This window comes from Bos grunniens, chromosome 12 (assembly GCF_055505025.1).
Source record: "Bos grunniens cultivar Pamir isolate PY7600 chromosome 12, Bosgru_T2T1.0, whole genome shotgun sequence".
Lineage (NCBI taxonomy): Eukaryota > Metazoa > Chordata > Mammalia > Artiodactyla > Bovidae > Bos > Bos grunniens.
Window position 1 is genome coordinate 20,776,977 of NC_141176.1, and position 21,371 is coordinate 20,798,347.

The 21,371-nt window shown below is 46.1% G+C and overlaps 1 protein-coding gene across 1 annotated transcript in view; it reads right to left on the reverse strand.

The window, feature by feature from the left end:
- The window catches only part of LOC147361485 (guanylate cyclase soluble subunit beta-2-like), a 61,351-nt gene that overhangs the window by 38,585 nt on the left and 1,395 nt on the right, over positions 1-21,371 (reverse strand). Inside the window, 2 exon segments of the mRNA XM_086330775.1 lie at positions 7,041-7,135; positions 18,135-18,208. Of these exon segments, the coding sequence (XP_086186901.1) occupies positions 7,041-7,135; positions 18,135-18,208 (169 nt within the window).

Sequence of the window (21,371 nt, forward strand, 5' to 3'; positions counted from 1 at the left end):
GGGGGGTTGATTCCTGGTATAGCAATATGTTTATCAGGTAGTAGGAAAAAAAAAAAGAACTGGGAAATGGATGCAGGCAGCTCTGGTGGGAGACCATCTACAGCCAAGGTGCCACGTCGCTCACACCTGGTGTGAGCTGCCTGCTTCCTGGTGAGCTTTGGAGCAGAGAAGTCTGCCCAGCAAGGGGTCCACTGGTTGGGCTCAGGAGGGAGGCGCCTGCTTTGCTGAGTGGAGGGCACTTGGCTCACATGATCGAACTTCATCTTTCGGATAACCACCCGATGTAGGTGCTGTAGGTGCCAGCAATGTTTACCGACGAGGAATTTGCCCCTTGTTACCCTGTTAGGGATGATGCAGCCAGGGAGCGCACCCAGGGCTGACCAGTTCCAAAGACCTTGCCAGGAACGCGCCTGGTGGTCCAGCGGTTAAGACTCGGCGCTCTCAATGCAGGAGGCCGGGTTCCATCCCAGGTCAGGGAACTAGATCCCACATGTCACAACTGAGACCCAGCACAACCAAATAAATAAAAATAGATATTGTTAAAAAAAAAAAAAAGCAAGCGATCTCGTGCCCACCCTGTCCACTGCTCCTCCCGCCCATGGGCTGCAGTGCTGGCCTGGGCGTCAGGACACCTGAGTTGTATCTGCATTTTTGGTTGGTTGCAGGATCTGGGCTGTTTATTCCACCTGAGAGAGTCACAGTAAAGATCAAATGATAAGGCCTGATTTCAGGACCTTGTAAAATGTTATGTTGTTCCTCTTTTTAAAGAGCTAGGTGCAGAGAAGGCTTGCTGGCACTTGCTGATGGCTAACTGTTGAAATGCGTTTTACTGCTGGTTTCTTAGCGGGCGAAGTCTAGACGGGCACAGCTGTGCCAAATGGCTGTGGTGTGTTGTTTTGAATTTTGTCACTTCAGATCACTAATAACCCACTTACACGCTAAGTAGGCGCTTATTCATACACAGAGCAATTCTTATGCAAGGCTCAACCTGCCATCTGGTGCCTCCCTGAATTATGCTAATTAGAAAGCGCAGAGCTATGCAGTGGCAGAGTGGCCTGGAAAAGTCCCAACAATTGCTTAAAGGTAGAGAAATGGCATTCTGGAGCCCGTGTGGAAGGCAAAGTACTAACTAGCACTTCGTAACTGAGCATGCGCTTATCCTTTGTCTAAGGAAAGAGTTTGTCTCGATTGACCAGTGTCTTTTGTTAAACAATGAAATGCCCTTCCTGCAGACTTCTCTCCTCCATCAGGGCCTTGCTCTCTCTGATTTATGGAAGACAGACAGACAGAAAGCCAAGACATTCACCCAGATCTATCTGATTCCAAAGGCTTTTCTAAAGACCTAGTACCCACCCAATAGGTGGGTACTATTTATATACACCTATGGTGGGTGTGTGCATGCACATTCAGTCATGTCTGACTCCTTGTGACTCCATGAGCTCCTCTGTCAATGGAATTTTCCAGGCAAGAATACTGGAGGGGGTTGCCATTTCCTTCACCAGGGGATCTAACCCGTGTCTCTTGCATCTCCTGCACTGGCAGGCAGGTTCTTTACCAGCTGACCCACCGGAAGCCCCAATATCTGAATCTATATTGGTATATTGATAGCTATACTGATACTGTACAGGAGACAGGAATCAAGACCATCCCCAAGATAAAGAAATGCAAAAAAGCAAAATGGATGTCTGAGGAGGCCTTACAAATAGCTGTGAAAAGAAGGGAAGCAAAAAGCAAAGGAGAAAAGGAAAGATATACCCATGCGAATGCAGAGTTTCAAAGAATAGCAAGGAGAGATAAGAAAGCCTTCCTCAGCAATCAGTGCAAAGAAATAGAGGAAAACAACAGAATGGGAAAGACTAGAGATCTCTTCAAGAAAATGAGAGATACCAAGGGAACATTTCATGCAAAGATGGGCTCAATAAAGGACAGAAATGGTATGGACCTAACAGAAGCAGAAGATATTAAGAAGAGGTGGCAAGAATACACAGAAGAACTGTACAAAAAAGATCTTCACAACCCAGATAATCACAATGGCGTGATCACTCACACTCACCTAGAGCCAGACATCCTGGAATGTGAAGTCAAGTGGGCCTTAGAAAGCATCACTACAAACAAAGCTAGTGGAGGTGATGGAATTCCAGTTGAGCTATTTCAAATCCTGAAAGATGATGCTGTGAAAGTGCTGCACTCAATATGCCAGTAATTTTGGGAAACTAACCAGTGGCCACAGGACTGGAAAAGGTCAGTTTTCATTCCAAACCCAAAGAAAGGCAATGCCAAAGAATGCTCAAACTACCACACAATTGCACTCATCTCACACACTTTACTAAAGTAATGGTCAAAATTCTCCAAGCTAGGCTTCAGCAATACGTGAACCGTGAACTTCCAGATGTTCAAGCTGGTTTTAGAAAAGGCAGAGGAACCAGAGATCAAATTGCCAACATCCGCTGGATCATGGAAAAAGCAAGAGAGTTCCAGAAAAACATCTATTTCTGCTTTATTGACTATGCCAAAGCTTTTGTGTTGATCACAATAAACTGTAGAAAATTCTGAAAGAGATGGGAATACCAGACCACCTGACCTGCCTCATGAAAAACCTGTATGCAGGTCAGGAAGCAACAGTTAGAACTGGACATGGAACAACAGACTGGTTCCAAATAGGAAAAGGAGTACGTCAAGGCTGTATATTGTCACTCTGCTTATTTAACTTATATGCAGAGTAAATCATGAGAAATACTAGGCTGGAGGAAGCACAAGCTGGAATCAAGATTGCCAGGAGAAATATCAGTAACCTCAGATATGCAGATGACACCACCCTTATGGCAGAAAGTGAAGAAGAACTAAAGAGCCTCTTGATGAAAGTGAAAGAGGAGAGTGAAAAAGTTGGCTTAAAGCTCAACATTCAGAAAATTAAGATCATGTCATCCGGTCCCATCACTTCATGGCAAATATGTGGGGAAACAGTGGGAACAGTGGCTGACTTTATTTTGGAGGGCTCCAAAATCACTGCAGATGGTGATTGCAGCCATGAAATTAAAAAACGCTTACTCCTGGGAAGGAAAGTTATGACCAACCTAGACAGCATATTAAAAAGCAGAGACATTACTTTGCCAACAAAGGTCCATCTAGTCAAGGCTATGGTTTTTCCAGTAGTCGTGTATGGATATGAGAGTTGGACTACAAAGAAAGCTGAGCACCAAAGAATTGATGCTTTTGAACTGTGGTTTTGGAGAAGACTCTTAAGAGTCCCTTGGACTACAAGGAGATCCAACCAGTCCATCCCAAAGGAGATCAGTCCTGGAATTTCTTTGGAAGGAATGATGCTAAAGCTGAAACTCCAGTACTTTGGCCACCTCATGCCAAGAGTTGACTCATTGGAAAAGACTGATGCTGGGAAAGATTGAAGGCAGGAGGAGAAGGGGACGACAGAGGATGAGATGGTTGGATGGCATCCAACTCGATGGACAGGGGTTTGGGTGAACTCCAGGAGTTGGTGATGGACAGGGAGGCCTGGTGTGCTGCATTTCATGGGGTCGCAAAGAGTCGGACACAACTGAACAACTAAACTGAGAACTGGAACAGATATATATATATATATATATATATATATACCTATAGATCAATAAATAGACGTGAAGAGATAGAAGCCACACGGTCTGTGCTTCCCAGGGTCATCCTGATTCCAAGTCTCACGCATATGCTTACTCAATTTTGAATCCCAACCTTTTATTTGAAAAATGCACTCACCATACCTATACACCCTTTCAGGGATAGGCCGACAGATGTTACTGTGATAAAGAAGAGGAAAATACCCTTCTGATTTTCAAAGCTAGATGGAGAGAAATCACAGCGCTAGACTTTGGCCTTTGGTAGGAAGGCAACGTGAGTCAGCCTACACGTTGGTCTATACACTTGTTGCTGCCTCTAAACGCGTTGGCTGGTTTGGAAGTGTGAGTGCACTGGGGCAGGCCTGTGATGGGATCTCTCTGCTAAAAGTACTGCTACACCACAGTGGCATCCACAACCATACACAGTCACCAAAACAGCCTGGGTGTGATGTTAGAGGTATGCAGTAGTTCTTTCTGGACACATAAATACTAATTAGAATTCCTGTACTGGTCTGCTAGGACTGCCTAAGCAACGTACTGTAGCTGTTTTAGAGCTGCACAGACATTTATTTTTCTCAGTTCTGGAGGTTAGAAATTCAAAAACAAGGTGCCAGTATGGCAGGTCCTAGTGAGAGCTCTCCTCCTGGCTTATCCCTCTCTACATTATGTGTGTGTGGTGGGGAAAGACAGAGACAGACAGACAGGCAAGAGACAGAAAACAAGCTCTTCAGTGTCTCTTCCTATCAGGGCATTAATCCCATCGTAAGGATCCCACCCTCATAACCTCATCTAAATTATCTCCCCAGAGGCCCCCTCTCCAAGTCCATCACATGGGGGTTTGGATTTCAACATAGGAACTTGAGAGTGGACACAATTCAGTCCACAGAAGTTCTCAATTTAAAAGAGATTTTCAAAATCTTGAAAAATAGCTGTTTCTTACAGCTCCACTCTCCAGATCATGAGATGACCAAACTTTTCCTGGAAAGGGCAAAGAGTCAATAGTTTCTGTTTCGCAGGTCATGTGGTCTGTGGGGTAGTACGTGTTTGAATAAGAGGGGATCTACCTGTGAGCTTTGATATTTAACATCGTAAGTGAAAGTGAAGGTTGCTCAGTCATGTCTGACTCTTTGCAACCCCATGGACTATATAGTCCATGGAATTCTCCAGGCCAGAATCCTGGAGTGGGTAGCCTTTCCCTTGTCCAGGGGATCTTCCCAACCCAGGGATTGAACCCAGGTCTCCCACATTGCAGGTGGATTCTTTACCAGCTGAACCACAAGGCAAGCCCAAGAATACTGGAGTGGGTAGCCTATCTCTTCTACATCTCTACATCTTCTCTAACATCATAAACACATATGTAAAAGACCTAAGAACTCATGGTTAAGGAGATAACCCCCCCAAGCCCCCGCCCCAGATCTCTTGGGCAGGTGTGCTAAACAAGAAGACGGAGAGGCGGTACCCAGGGCGGGCGTGCGGCTGTTCAGGAGCGGAGTTGAATCTGGCAGCCGGATCTCCGGGCTCCCAGCCCAGGGGGCGGCCCAGAGCCCTGTAAAGAGCCCTCGCCCTGGGTCAGACTCCCGCAGGAAATCCTCGCCCCACCTGCCTCTCGACAGCCCAGGCCCCACACAAACCCCCACCCCACCCCTGGGATCAGCTGCATGATGACAGAGGGTTCTGGGAGCCCACTCCCCGCAACAGGCAGGACAAGGTAGGAGTTGGGTGTGGACCAGTAGGTACTGGGCCAGCTTTTCTCTAGGAAGTCTCCCTGTGAGCCCCTTTAGAAAAAGGAGAGGGTGGGGGGTCGCTCCACCAGCAGGAGGCTGCAGGAGCCCTGCCTGCTGGCCGCCCACATCCTCTGTCACAGGGTCACTGCCCGGGGAGGTGGGGCACTGGCTTGGGAAGCTGTCTGGAGATGGTGCTCCCTGGAGCCCAAATTCAAGCAGCCTAAGGATCAACCGCACAGTTTACTCCCTGAACCTTATTTTCAGCCTCAGAAACAACCTTATCGAGTTCTATCAGCAAGTGCAGGTGACAAGTGACTAGGAGCTAACAGACATCTGGCTGGACTAGTTGGTGCCCCGAATTCTTCCTCCTTCCCATCACCATCGTCCCCCGAGTTCTCACTGGCACCCCTGGCCCCTGCTTGGCTCAGACAAACAGCCTGATGAACCAGAGGAGGCAGACCCTTGGCTGGGGTGGGTCTGCTCGTCACACACGTCAGCTCCCTAAACCTCAACGGGTCCCCTTCAGGCTCTGCAGACACTCTGGGCTTCTCCCAGGTGCAATGCCCAGAAGGGTTTTCTGCATCCAGGAGTTGACCAGGGACAGGAGAAGGGACGCAGATGTCAATCACATTGCTATGTGAAAATCCAGGGGAAAGCCTTCTTTTCTACTGGATCCAGGTGCGTGAGGTTAGGGCTGGCACATTTCTTTTCTTTTTTTTTGATCAGAGAATTCATCTTAGATTCAAAGGAAGGGGAAATAAACACAGCACCTCATCTGACACAGGCACTTACATATTCCCGTCGCATTCTAGAGCAGCCCCTTGTCCCTGTGGGTTGAGTGGCTGCCCTGGTGTGTTCCTGAGCATTCCTGCTGGGCTGGTTATGCTGATGTTCAGTTCAGTCACTCAGTTGTGTCCGACTCTTTTCGACCCCATGGACTGCAGCATGCCAGGCCTCCTTGTCCATCACTAACTCCTGGAACTTACTCAGACTCATGTCCATTGAGTCGGTGATGCCATCCAATCATCTCATCCTCTATTGTCCCCTTCTTCTCCCGCCATCAATCTTTCCTAGCATGAGGGCCTTTTCAAATGAGTCAGTTCTTCCCATCAGGTGGCCAAAGTATCTGGAGTTTCAGCTTCAGCATCAGTCCTTCCTGGCCTTAATCTATAACCGTCTCAGAAAGAGGTCCCCAGGATGGTAGATCTGTTGGCTGGGCCCTCAGAGGTATCGTGAAACCATTCCTGCCTCCTGACCCTCTGGGGGTTGCATGGGAATAGGCCTGAAGGCCCTGAGCTCCTACCTCATCCACATTTCCAACACATCTGCCCCAGGGTCTTAGGTGCCAGGCAACAATCCTGATGCTGCCATGTCCACTTGCAATAATTCCTAAATGCCATCCCAGCATGACCCAAAGCTATGCTGCCTGTGAGGATGGGTAAGGGAAACTTAACTTGGACTGAAAGAAGGGTGTTATCAAAGAGGCTGGAAGTGCTGGAGGGCTTCCTCGCCTCCCTGCTGGCAAGCCCTCTAGAGCTCGGGGCCGGAGAGGCCACCTGCCCCTCCTTTCTCTCCAGGCCCTGGCTCACTGTATGCTCCAAGCCGGGGAGAAGAAAGGAGAAAGGAAAGGAGGGTGGACTGGGTTGAACAGTGTCCTTATCAAAATCTAGGTCCACCGGAAACCAAAGAAGGCCCTATTTGGACTTACCGAGAACCTTGCAAGCCTCTTGAATGAGCTTAATGGTGATGACGTCATCATACACCGTGTAAGTCATGAAGGCGTCTTGCACGTCTGCAGAAGCTCTGAAAGATAAATCACAGCGCCATGGAAACCCAGCGACTGGAGTTCTGCCCCAGGAATACATCCATCGACCTGGCAAGATGCAGCAAGAACATTCCCGATTGTAAGAAATGGGAAGCATTGGTGTGTTTGTGTCTCAGCTCTCCAGTGACACTTTCCCTGGGCCCTGGTCTGAGCCAAGAGCTCCCTTCTTGAGCAGAAGGTAGCTCCCTTCACAGTAGGTGATGTGTTTCCCCAACTTCTGTCAAGAACATTGGTCTTACCCTCTGGCTTGGGCTGCTAGATCATGATTTATTGTGAACTATCTTTGTGTGCTCACACTAAGTCACTTCAGTCATGTCCACCTCTTCATAATCCCATGGACTGAAGCCCATGAGGCTTCTCTGTCCATGGAATTCTCCAGGCAAGAATACTGGAGTGGGTTGCTATGCCCTCCACCATGGGATGTTCCCAACCGAGGGATTGAACCTGTGTCTCCTGCATCTTCTGCATTGCAGGTGGAGTCTTTACTGCTTAGCCACAGAGAAAGCCCAAGACCTGCAAACGACATTGTCTTGGCACGTGTTAAGAACCTAATGCATGATAGTGAACTTGGAACTCAGTGGTCATGGTCTTCTGAAGCAGGTTCCAGCTGCTTCAGAATCTCACGGTCTTGCAATGTACTTGGCTGAGTTGTAGGAGTTACTGCTGTACTTGGGTTTTGTAACGTCTGACCAGATCTGGTGAAGAGAGACTGAACCTGGGAGTCAGAAAGCCGACTTTCTTGGCTTGGCTCTTGTGTGGATCGCTAAGGTGTAGTTAGCAATTCAGTTAACGTAGGGGGAAGGAGGCAGGTCAGGGAATGCTTCCCTGAGAAAGGGAGGTTTCATCAAAACTGAGGAATGGGTAGGCAAAGAGGAGCACTCTGGACAGAGAGTTTATGCTTTGAGGCAGCAGAGAGCATCTTGAAGATTGGGGTGAGTACAGAACATTTGAGTTTATCCCAGAACACATCACAGAATCTTGGAATTGAGAGAGGTGAGACATTTCCTAATTGTCGAATTTCCCACCCTACACAACTCAGTTTCCTCTTAACAAGAAGCTCACTGCTCTGCAAGCAATACATTGTGTTCAGAGACTGCTATCTCTGATAGAAGGTTCTTTCTTAGGTTGAGCTAAGACCTACGTCTGAGCCTCATTTTGTTGAGCATCTGCTTTTGGATAGAGATTATTTCTAATCACCCCTTGTCCTACTGAGGAAACTGATGCTCAGAGAGGTCAGTGTCTCGCCGGCATCAGCCAGTTGACAAATGAAGGATCTGGGCTCTGAAGCCCACAGAGCTCCTGCATTTTGCTGTTCCCTGCATATGCCTCCTGCATAGTTCTGCCCTTTGGGGAAAGGCAGACTGGGCTAGTCCCACCTCCAGATCCCAAGCCTTCTGTATTTGAAGATCCTTTCTCACTCCTAAATCTTCCAGTTTTTCCTGGGCTGAACCCTCCTTTCTCTTTCTAGAACTCATTCCTCACTGCAAAATGGAGTAATGATCCTTGTCCCACATTTCTGGCGGGAGTATGTGAAAGTGAAAGTCGCTCAGTCGTGTCCGACTCTTTGCGACCCCAGGGACTAGTCCATGGAATTCTCCAGGCCAGAATACTGGAGTGGTTAGCCTTTCCCTTCTCCAGGGGATCTTCCCAACCCAGGGATTGAACCCAGGTCTCCTGCACTGCAGGCAGATTCTTTATTAGCTGCCCACGAGGGAAGCCCCGCGGGAGTATGGATGAGGATAAATAGGATGAGCAAAGGGAAAAGCCTGGGGGCAATGAGAAGCAGCCTCTCCTGTCGCCAGCAGGGGCTGTGACAGTACTGAGAACACAGAGGTGGTCTGGGACATGGTGGCGGTGGGTGGGAGGAGGCGGCCACTGCAGCAGGGAGGCAGGAAACGTCCCAGGCCCACCCCGACACAAAACGAGCTCTGAGGGAAAATCACTTCCTCCCTCTAGGCCTCCATTTCCTTATCTGTAAAGGTGGTGGTGGGTGAAATCAGTGTTCCTCCGCCTTCTTCTCAATCCACGCTCCTCCGCCTCATACACACACTCATTGGAGATTCTGAGACAGCCCGCGGGGCCCTGTCCCCACGGTTGCTCATCACTGAACCAGAAGCTCCCAGTCTCCCTCTGTTGGTGTGTTTTCCCTCTTGGGTCCATGTCGGCACAGGGGTCGCTGAGCATCAGTGGATCCAGCTCTTCCAAGAAGCTGCATAAGGGTCCCCCCAGGGCAGATGGGGGTCTGAGCCACCACCTCTCCCTTAAGTGGGGTGCTCTCTGCCCTATGGCCATCACCCTCCATCCCTGCCTGAGTCTGCCAGCCTCTTCTTTCCTGTAGGCTGAGCTCACGGTGTCAAAGGTGGATGTGGTTTGTGCATATGTTGCATGTTTGTGGAATGCCAGACATGCCCAGACTGAGAGGGTTATTCGGAGATTCTCAGCCTTGTTTATTGATCCCAGAATCTTGCATCTAACACCTCCCCAGAGTCAGTGCACACTGGCATACAGTCATTCGAACTACTTTAGTGAAACAATATGTTCTCCAAGAATTAAAAAAATAACTAATTGATATCTTGCCAATGAGATGACAAAGCCTCTGGTAAGAAGAAGAAAAGAAGAGAGAAATGGCCATTGGAAAACATGCTGATGAGATTGGGGGTTGGAAACATCAATGACGTAAGAGGTAGATTACCCTGGCTCAAAAAAATGCCAAGCATGTAGGTGGCCACACGGACACATATTCAGGAGTTCCGACAAGTCAGTATTTACCTAAAACAGTCAGCCATTAAGTGTATGTTTCTCTTTAGTTGGTTCCAGCTAGTGACACCCAAAACATCTGGGCAGGAGACTAGGGCTAAGTCGCCTTTCTACAATAGCTTGGGGAGCAAAATAAGCATAGAGATTCCTGGGCCCTGGAGGTGGGGTCTGGAAATTAATATTTTTTTAACCACTTGTCTCCAATGACTCTCCAGTCTTGGACACCACTGCTCAGTAACACTTTCTAGGATTCAACCTGGCAAGGCAAAGAATTACAAGTTATAGATCTTATGTTGTCCGACATGACTAAACTGATGTAATGGTTTCTAAGAGTTCAGAGTGAGCTGTAAAGCCCACAGGAAAAATAAATAGCACTTTGTAGCAAGTTTCAGGCCAAGAAAATGGGATTGGTTCTAAAGCCTGGGAAACCGTTCCTTCAAGAGTTCCCTTATGGCAGGTGGGGAATTCTTATAACAGATTTGAGTGTCACCATGTGACCCAAGGGCTTCCCTGGTGGCTCAGATGGTAAAGAATCTGTCTGCGATGCAGGAAATCCAGGTTTGATCCCTGGATTGGGAAGATCCCCTGGAGAAGGCAATGGCTACCCATTCCACTATTCTTGCTTGGAGAATTCCATGGACAGAGGAGCCTAAAAGTCAGACATGATTCACTGAGAAAGACTTTCTTGCTTCAACTCTGATTCTCTCAAGCTGTATTCCAGAGAACCCCTGTGGGTCCCTAAGATGCTTTATGGGGCCCATGAAGTCAAAACCACTTTCATAATAAAATGAGGATGTTATTTGCCCTTGTCACTGGTTGGTATTTGTGATGATGGTGCAAAAGCATTGGTGGATAAACTGTTGGTGCCTTAGTTTGAATAATAGTGATATCAGTCTGTACTAAATGGTCACTGTATTCTTCACTGCTATATATTCATGGTTTAAAAAAGGAAAAAAAAAAAAAGGCCAGCTTCACTTCAGATTGTTCTTTGTGATGCAGTAAAAAATGTCAGCTTTATTAAATCTTGGCCCTGAGTCTACCTGTTCTGAACCTTCTCCGTGATGCGGTGGGAAGCACAGGCATGCAGAAAGCACTTTGCTGTATACAGAAGTGTAGGGGGCACCTCAGGGAAAAGCACATCTATGACTGCTTTTGTGAGATGAATTAGCCACTTTTTTCATAGGACGTCATTTCTACTTGAAAGAACCACTGACAGACAAATAACGATTACTCAGACTTGGATATTTGGCAGACATTTTCTTAAAAAAAAAAAATAAAGAACAAAGTTAGCTTGTCATTTCAAGGGAAGTAACTGACAGAATTTGTTGCTAATGATCAAACTCAAGCTTTCAAGTGAAAATTGGAATTTTGGAAAACTTGCATCTGCTACTGTGAGCTCATTAGCTCCCCAATTCTAAGAGGCTCTGGTGGGATTGTGGTGATATTGACAAATGTGATTTTGATATTGTATAATGTTCTGTATCATGTCAACATTCATAAGATCTGCATAACTCAGGGAGCTAGTATTTTTCGAATGACTAGTGCATGACAGCTCAAAATGATGGTAAAAGATTTATTTCAAAGGGTAACACAGGCCACGGAACTTTCACTTAATGGAGTATGGAAAAAGTCATTGGTGTTTGGTTTCAAGGTCACTGAAACCAAAGTCATTGGTTTCACACTCAATATTGTAACTGTGGGCTTCTGAGGTGGTGCAGTGGTAAAGAATCCTCCTGCCAATGCAGGAGACACAAGAGACGTGAGTTCCATCTCTGGGCTGGGAAGATCTCCTGGAAGAGGGCATGGCAACCCACTCCAGTATTCTTGCCTGGAGAATCCCATGGACAGAGGAGCCTGGCGGGCTACAGTCCATGGGGTCACAGAGTCAGACACGACTGAGCACTCATGCACACAGATTGTAACTGATTTTTGAGAGACGACCACTGGTGGAGCTTTGGTGAGGTTTAAATGAATCTCCACAATTATCTAAAAAGAGTATTGAAGTACTTCCTCCTATGTTTTCTTCACATCGCTCAACCAAAACCTCAGATCACAACAGACAGGGTGCAGAGGAGAACATTCAACTGTCTTTCAGCAATTCAAACATGAAATCGATTGCAAAAATCTAAAAAGAGTGACACTTTACTCTTTATTTGAATAATGCAGTTATTTTTCATAAACATAAATGTTATTTGTGCCGACACATAATAAGCTTATTATTACATTATTAATTTAAGTAAATTAAAATTAATTTGCTATTAATTTTAGATGAATTTATAAGCAGCCATTGGTTTCTCAGTTTAAATTTCCAACATGGTAAATACTAATAAATAAACAAAAGTTCTTGGGGTTTTCGATTGTTTTTAAGAGCAAAAAGGTTACCTAACCCACTGTATAATACATGGAACTCTGCTCAATGTTATGTGGCAGCCTGGATGGAAGGGGAGTTTTGAGGGGAAATGGATACATGTGTATGTATGTCTGAGGACCCTGTACTTTTATAGTACTTAGTGCAATCTGAAAGATTTTCATTTAACTTATTTTTTATGTACTTGTTTACAGCCTGCCACCGCACCCTGGAATACACATTCCCAGAGAACAGAGCCCTCAAATGTTTCCGTCATCACCATTCCCAAGGCTAGGAATTCTGGCTGGCACATACTAAGGACCAAATGAATATTGTTGAGTAAATAAACGTGCCCAAGTCAAACAGCTAGTAAACGATCTAGGCAAAAAATAAAAGTTTATATGACTCCAGGGACCTTACTCTTCTTAATCTATTAGTTGCTTCTCACTGTTAAGTCTTGATAAAGGTTTTAGCCAGGAGGTTATGAAAGAGTGGTTCATAATTAGAAATCTATAAATCTAGGGTATATGAGAGAGCAATAAACAATGGAGACAAAGGAGGGGAAACATCTGTTTCTGATTATTTCATACAAAGTAAAATTTATGTCGTAAAGTCTGGAGACATACTTTGTTTTACCTGACCATTGCTTCTTAAAATTTGTCTAGGAATTGATGGGGTTTTCTTTTTTTGCTAAAATTCTATTTTAAAAGCACCAGGGAACTTGTTATTTAAATGTAGCCTGAAGGAGATCTTTGCACACAAATAATCTTGCCTTAATTTGCACTTGATGAGTTGAGTTTTCTGCACTACAGTTTTGTTTTTTAATGAGTTATAATATGCAATTTTTGTTGGGGGCTGAGCTTGTTAGATAGACTTTTTGCTTTTGGTTTAAAGATGCCTTTCCAATGCGATCACATAGGTGTCTAGTGCTCAAACACATCCTTTGAGACTTCAAGATTAAAGAGGTGAAATCTAGCAACACAAACTCAGGATACGGCCCCACCTGGTTCTCTGTCCCTGGACACATTCCTCTGATTGCCTGGCACCTTTCCCCACCGCTTGTTCAAATATCTCAGTCACCTTGTCTTCCTGTGGATACCAGGGCAGCCTGCTTGTTTGGGATGCTGTGAGGAGTGCCCTTCTGGTGCAGGAAGAGAAAATTTACCATTTATAGTGAGGTCACACCAAAGGTGGAAACTGGGAAAAGCTTGTATAGCATCTGCTTGCTATACATATGAGAAGCTGGTTTTTTCCCTTCTAGATTTACAGAGATACGTTGAATATCTCAACCAATCAAAGTCCTGATATTTAATAGCTGGTCATGCTATATCTGTTCCATACATAGGGGAAGGCACGAGGCATTCCATAGGGGCTTCCCTGGTGGCTCAGTGGTAAAGAATCCACCTGCCAACGCAGGAGACATGGGTTCAATCCCTGATCTGGGCAGATTCCACACGCCTCAGAGCAACTAAGCCTGAGCTCCGCAACTACTGAGGCTGTGCTCTGAAGCCCGTGAGCCCTAGAGCCCAGGCTCTTACAAGAAAAGCTGCCGCAATGAGAAGCCTTCACACCGAAACTAGAGAGCAGCCCCTACTTGCTGCAACTAGAGAAAAGCCCGTGCAACAGAGACCACCCAGCACAGGCAAAAATAAAGAATTAACAAATAAAAAGAGGCCTTCTCTCAGTAACACCACTCAGCTGCCTGTCACGGGCAGACAACGCCTTGCTGTTTTATCTCCACTGATGTCTAACTGCTCCGGCTATTCCTGGTTATTTTCAGTTATTTCCAGAACCCTGCCCACTCTCCTAGTCAGGATAGATTCTTCTGGGCCAACCAGTTGAACAAAGGCTCAGACGGTACAAGATTCACAGTCAAAAATCGATCAACAAAAGCTTGTCCTTCCCTCCCTGTCCCGGGCAGGTCATCGGCGAGTATGGGGGTCCTTTGGGCAGGTCTGGACAATGGGTGTTGGGGAGATCAGTCTGGAGACAGAAGCAGAGGCAACGGAGCCAGGTTTCCTCTGGGCAGAGCAGATACCCTAGAAAAACGTCTGCCTCTTCCAGACAGAAGGCAGCGGCAAAGTGGCGCCTGTGAATGCCAAATATAACCTGACCCCAGCGCAGCACCTGGATTCTGGAGGAGCAATCACACCTCCTGGGCACCTATTATGTACTTTGGGGTACCTTAGGAGACCCTAGAAGACAGGGTCTTCACCTTTTATCATGAGTTTCAGAGAAGTGAAATGGCCTGCCCCAAGCAGCAGAAAGTGAATGTGTTAGTGGCTCAGTCGTGTTCGACTCTTTGGGACATTATGGACTGGAGCCCGCCAGGCTTCTCTGTCCATGGGATTCTCCAGGCATGAATACTGGAGTGAGTTGCCATTCCCTTCTCCAGGGGACCTTCACAACCCAGGAATCGAACCCAGGTCTCCTATATTGTAGGCAGATTCTTCACTATCTGAGCTATCAGGGAAGCAGCAGAGCCAGGACTCAGTCCAGTCCAGCAGGAGGCAAACCCTACCTCCCCTGGTCTTCTCCCCAGCCCACCAAGCACCCGTCTCTGGAGCACAGTGAACATCGGCTTCTATCTCTCAGCTTACATCTGTTCAGTGCTCGCCACTGACCAGGCATTCTTTTTCTAAGTGTCTTGCTTGCATTATCTCATTTAACATGTGAAACAACCCCTATGAGGTTAGCTACTATTTTTTTTTTTTTTTTTGATGTTGAAACACCCAGGTCAGATCCAAGTACATCTGGACTTCAACTCTAAGCATTGTGGCCTCAGAGCCCCTGCTGAAACTGACCTTGACTTTCTGGGACATGCAGCCACACCCTTGAGAGTGCAAACCGCTCTTCCTCGAGTTGGTTCCTACCCACCCCTCCCGGCAATGTCCACCCGATGTTCTCTGTGCTCACCACCTGTCCTAGGACTGACCGTGCCCTGGCAGGCAAAGGGGGCAGGGCTGTGGCGTGTCTACCCCCGTCGGCGATGGCAGAGCAAATGATACCAGTTTCTGTCTGCCTTGGGCCTTGGGCAGTAGTCCCCATGTCTGAGGTATACAGGCAATTTCTACACACTACAAAACCATCCAGGCAAAATGGCTTATCTGAGTCATTCATCCTCCAGTGTCTTCCACAGAACCAGGCCTTCTACAGGAGCTCAGGAAAACCAAGTTTAAAGAAATGCCCCTTGCTTTTCACTCAGACAGATCTTCCCTGGTGGCTCAGCCACTAAAGAATCCTCCTGTAATGTAGGAGACACAGGTTTGATACCTGGCTCAGGAAGGTCCCCTTGAGAAGGGAATGGCTACTGACTCCAGTATTCTTGCCTGGGAAATCCCATGAACAGAGGAGCCTGGTGCCTCAGTCAGACGTGACTGAGCGACTAACGTTTTCACCCAGACTCTCGTTAGGAACCGAAATCCGTGCTGCCAGTCGCTCGTCCTTGCTTCAGGCAGTGTGGCCTATTAGAAAGGGGAGCTTTCACAGTCACAGGTCTGGGTTTGAGCCCCAGTCCTCGTACTTAACCTTGTGACCTTTGGCAAGTTTCCTTCTGGACGAAATGAGACAAAAACCTGCTTTGTAGTGTTCTTATTGGGCTACTAGGATCAATTATGGTAGGGGTCCAGCCCAAAGCGAGGGTTAATCTAAGACTATTCTTTTCCTTCTCCTTTTTACTGAGTTCACCCTTTACAATGTAACAACATAAAAAAAAAAAAAATCTTCAAATGTTTCTGTTCCCAAGACAGGTTAGTGTTACAGTCACTCAGTGGAGTCTGACTCTTTGTGACCTCATGTACTCTAGCCCACCAGACTCCTCTGTCCGTGGAATTCTCCAGGCAAGGCAGCTGAAGGGGCCAAAAGGGAGCACTTCAAGCGTCTGACATTTCATCTTGGCTCTGTTGCCCACTTGCTGCGCTGTCTTGGGCAAATCCCCTAACCTCTCTGGGCCTTAATTTTCTCAGCTGTGAAAATGAAGAGATCTGGGCTAGATGATCTCTGCAGCGCCCTCCAGTTCAAGTATTCTCTGATCATAATTACATAAGTGTTCCTCTCGAAATACTTGGAAATGAGTTTTCTTGGCCTATATAGTCCAGAACGCGAATTACCCCAGGGATGCTATGGAAAATGGCTCAGGCAGCCTTTCCCTAACTGAGGGGGTCAGGGCACACGTGTGAGCAGTGTGTGGTCAGAGGGGCTGAGGCTGTGGGGCCCGCCAGGCCCCTCCTCAATTCAGCCTCCTTTTTGCGAGTCTCCTGAATTCTCAGCTCCATCTAATTATTTCCTTTGTAAAATGTGGGTAGGAGTGAGGAAAGTTTGCACTAAGCATTTTCAATGGTTTTTACGTTACAAAAGCAATGAAAAAATATAGGTATTAGGGAAAAAGTCATAAGGCATTTTATCTTTCTAATTCAATTGGTATGAATAATTCGTTATTTTGTTCTTTTTTCATTTGCATCATTTACTCAGTGGTTATATAAATTTTGTCTTGTTTTGGGGAGGCTTTTTGCTTGTTTATTTGTTGTTTGTTGTTTTTACTTACACTGTTGTAAAGTTGCTTCATGATCTTTGCTTCATGATCACAAGTTGCTTCATGACCTTTGTTATTATCTGAATAATGGTACATGTTTCTTTTGCCATTCCATTTGTTAGTTGGTTTGTTTTTGAACATCTAAAGGATTTTTTTCTTTTATTATTTATAAATGTAAGGCTGTGTTACATATACATGCACACACACGCATATACATGTACATGGGAATCAATTCTCAAGAATAAAATTACTACTTCAAAAGATCTCCTCATTTTCATAGTTTTGGCACATGTTGTCAAACTGCTTTCCCAAAGGATTGCACTAATTTAAAATGCTGTCAGCAATTACCCGGTTTGCTGCATCTTAACCAGAATTGGTTATTATCATTTAAAATTTTTGGCGATTTAATAGGCAGAGCAGCACCTAATTGTTTTCATTTGCATGCCCTTGAGTAACTGAGGAAGCTAATAATTTTTCCAGATTTTTCTCAGTTCTTCCCTCTTCATAAGACCAGGAGATTTCTGAGACCCCATTCAACCCTATCCCCTAATGTTTTAAAGCTGGAGCCTCCAAGAAAGTGGAAGAGCTGCCTAAGATTACAGGAATCAGACAGGAGACTATATGGAGGTGTAAATAACAGTGTTAAGGGCTTAACAGAGAGAGGCAGAGAGGAAAACTGTAACAGTTATCTAAAGAAAAACCTAAGGAGAGATTCTGGCTACAATTAAAAGGGGGTATCCCCTCTTCTGTGGGATTTCAGCAGCTCCATTTATGTGCTATGCGAATAATGTAGATGTTTTATCTTCTGTGATTAAAAACAGCTAACTCATTCATGAAATAAAAGCTAACGCTGAAGCTCCAATACTTTGATGCAAAGAGCCAACTCATTGGAAAAGACCCTGATGCTGGGAAAGACTGAGGGCAAGAGGAGAAGGGGGTGACAGAGGATGAGATGGTTGGATGGCATCACCGACTCGATGGACATGAGTTTGAGCAAGCTCCAGGAGATAGTGAAAGACAGGGAAGGCTGGTGTGCTGCAGTCCATGGAGTCACAAACAGTCTGACACAATTTAGCAACAGAACAACAATAATACAGCAATTATTCACAGGAGAGCCCTATTTTAAGGCTGGTTTGGGGAATTGATAGAGAGACCTTCCTTAAAGACAGATTTGAGATACCAGGCTTCTTCTGTATTTACTTGGTGTGTTCAAGGAATCTGATCACCCTAGTAACAACCAACTGATTGAGTCAAAAGGTTAGTAAAAGCCTTATAACCTTCAAAACACCGGAGGCTTACCAATTGTACCTGAGAGTTTTCAGTTTTCCTTTCATAGACTTACTTCAGTTTTTCCCATGTCTCTTCACCAAATTTCTCTATCACAAGTGACTGCAGACAGGTGTTGATGAATCCATACTAGAACACAAAATGAAGGAGAAATGTGGTTGATGAAGCATGGAACCCCCGGTGACAGATATCTGAAGGGTCACTTTGAGGAAACACACAATAGCCTCCTCTTGGGGAGATGAGTCGGACCTTTCCCTGTTTCTCATGAGTTGGTTGTGCTCATTCTCAGCTTAGGACAAAGCCATTTCCATAGAGAAAACGTATGAGCTACGTTTGAATCGGATTAGAGCTAGAAGATGTTCATTGTAATCATCTTGGAAACAGGGAATTGTTTGGTTAGAACAAAGAGTTCAGAAGCATAAAGGTGGCAAGGGAGTGTTTAGAAGGATGAAGATGGGATCCCACCTACTGTCACATCAAAAAAGCAGTGAGAAGACAATTCCTTAACAAAAATGAATCTAGGGCTGTGTGTGTCTGTGGCATGTATGCGTGTTCAGCTGCTTAGTCGTGTCTAACTCTTTGCAACCCCATAGACTCCCACTAGGCTCCTAAGCCCACTAGGCTCCTCTGTCCATGAGATTTCTCACGCAAGAACACTGGAGTGGGTTGCCATTTCTTCCTCCAGGGGATCTTCCTGACCTGGGGATTAAACCCATGTCTCCAGTATTACAGGTGGACTTTTTACCCACTGAGCCATCAAGGAAGACATAAAAAGTGGAGGAAAATAGAGACAGATACCAATAACACAGAGCAAACACTGGAATTAACAAAAAGAATTTTCTACTAGTTTTGCTCTTTCATCTGTGAGAATTCCATCTTCCTTCCTTCTTCCTTCTGATTAAAAAAAATTTTTTTTTTTAAATAAAAAAGTGAGCCCATGAATGCCTCTGCTGAGTGAAGAGCAATGCAACCCACACAGGCCGCCCCACTGTCCACAACGCGGGGCTCCTAATCTGGGGGCTTGTGGATGAATGGAGTCTGCTTAAAAGCACCAAGCGTGCTCAGTTTTAAAAAAAAGCATCTTCATAGAGTGAAGAATCCTCCTGTCTCACAAATATCAGCCTCAAGTCGTCTTATAAGTTTGGATTTTCATCTATGGGGATTTCTTAAAGGGAAAGAGGCCACTGCCACCAGGAAGGAGAGGGCTCTAAACCCTAGCAGAGGACTTCCCTGGTGGTCCAGTGGTTAAGATGCCAGGTTTCCACTGCTAGGGGCGCAGGTTCGATCCCTGGTCAGGGAACTAAGATCCAACAGGCTGCACTATGTGGCCAAAAAGTAAAAAACAGAACAAACCCAGCAGCTCTTTTCTGGGAACAGGTGTGTCCTGACGGCTGCGTTTCCAGCTCCCCACCACGACGTGGGCTGATCCCCTTTGTTCATCGTCTCCCAGGCCTGCCCACCCCACTGTGTGTGGCCCATTCACAAGGCACACCCTGGCCTGGCCTTCAGAGCACCCTCTAGAACTGTCTTCATTTATGTTCACTATTGCCTATTCCTGTGGACTTAGGCTCACCCCAAATACCTCCTGCTGCTGCTGGTAAGTCGCTTCAATCGTGTGCAACTCTGTGCGACCCCATAGACAGCAGCCCACCAGGCTTCCCTGTCCCTGGGATTCTCCAGGCAAGAACACTGGAGTGGGTTGCCATTTCCTTCTCCAATGCATGAAAGTGAAAAGGGAAAGTAAAGTCCCTCAGTCGTATCCGACTCTCCGCAACCCCATGGACTCCAGCCCACCAGGCTCCTCTGTCCATGGGATTTTCCAGGCAAGAGTACTAGAGTGGGGTGCCATTGCCTTCTCCACAAATACCTCCTGCTCTTCCCCAAACAGGCAACCCTTCTCCAATCGTCCTTTCCCCCTTTTGTTCAGACATCTGCGGCAAGTCTCAGCTCCATCGCCATCTCGTCTCTGAGACTGTTCTCACTCCCTGCACTGGCCACTGGCTGGCCTTCCCTGGGTCCTAGGCTCATTGCTCAACCCCCTGCATCCTTGTCACCATGGGGTTGTCTTGTTAAAATATCACATGCACACAACCCACATTTCCTGTCTATCAGCACATGCACCCATGTACACACACAACACATACAATGTTTGTGTACACACACACACACACACATATACTATTTTCCCCTCTCCTTTACTAAATTATAAGCTCCTCGGAATCAAAAAGTAGATATAATTTATCTACGTTTCAACTAAAGTGCCAAGACAGTCTATGGCACATAGGAAGTATTTAATAGACACTAAATAAGTAAGTACTGAATTGAAGCCTCAAGTATGATCTCAGGAAAATCATTAAATACCTTTTTTTGTTTGTTTTTAGTTGCTAAGTCATGTACAACTCTGTTGCAACCCCACAGACTGTAGCCTGCCAGGCTCCTCTGTCCATGGGATTTCCCAGCCCAGAATACTGGAGTGGGCTGCCATTTCCTCCTCCAGGAGATCTTCCCGACCCAGGGATTGAACCCACGTTTGCTGCATTGGCAGGCAGATTCTTTACCACTGAGCCACCAGGGAAGCCCTTCGTTAAATACGTTTTAAAAGCATTTAAAATAAATCCAACAGTAACAAAGATAGCAACTATTCATTGTAGCCATCTTTCAAAACAAGTTCCAAGTCCAGTGAAAACATCCTCCCTAAGGCTCCTAGTGTATGATGAAGGAAACCCAGACACGGAGAATCCAGCCATCTGCTGCTGGGTTATAACCACATGGGGTAATGTAACTCGGTTTGAAGACTTAGGGTCAGTCCACACTTGGTGTTCAATGGTCCCCAGAGGTAGTATAACTATTCACTGGGGACCCCGAGTATACTGTCTGAGAGCAGCTGCCTCACCCTCTGCTGATTATAAATACACCTTTCTTCTGGGTGTTGAAATCAGGGGACTTCCTCTATCCCTAGAGAGAGCCAAAAAAAAAAAAAGGCCGGTTCTGCAGAATTTGTCCAAGGTATGGGTTAGGTCTTTTGTATTTACTTCTTGCGTACCAGGTCACAGGGCTTCTCCCCCAGACACACTCCTGATACATTTGAGGGCCCCAGTGAAATGGGGAAGAATGACGAACAGCACCCAAGTTTTCAAACACTTGGAACTAGCCCTGATAACAAGTGGATACTCAAGCAGGCAGGTGCTCTCATTGGCTGACAGAATCCAAATCCTTCCGGGACTCTCTGAGCAGTAACCACAGTACCTCTGAGAAACATCAGTATTCGAAAGAAGCCATTTTTTCTGTTCAT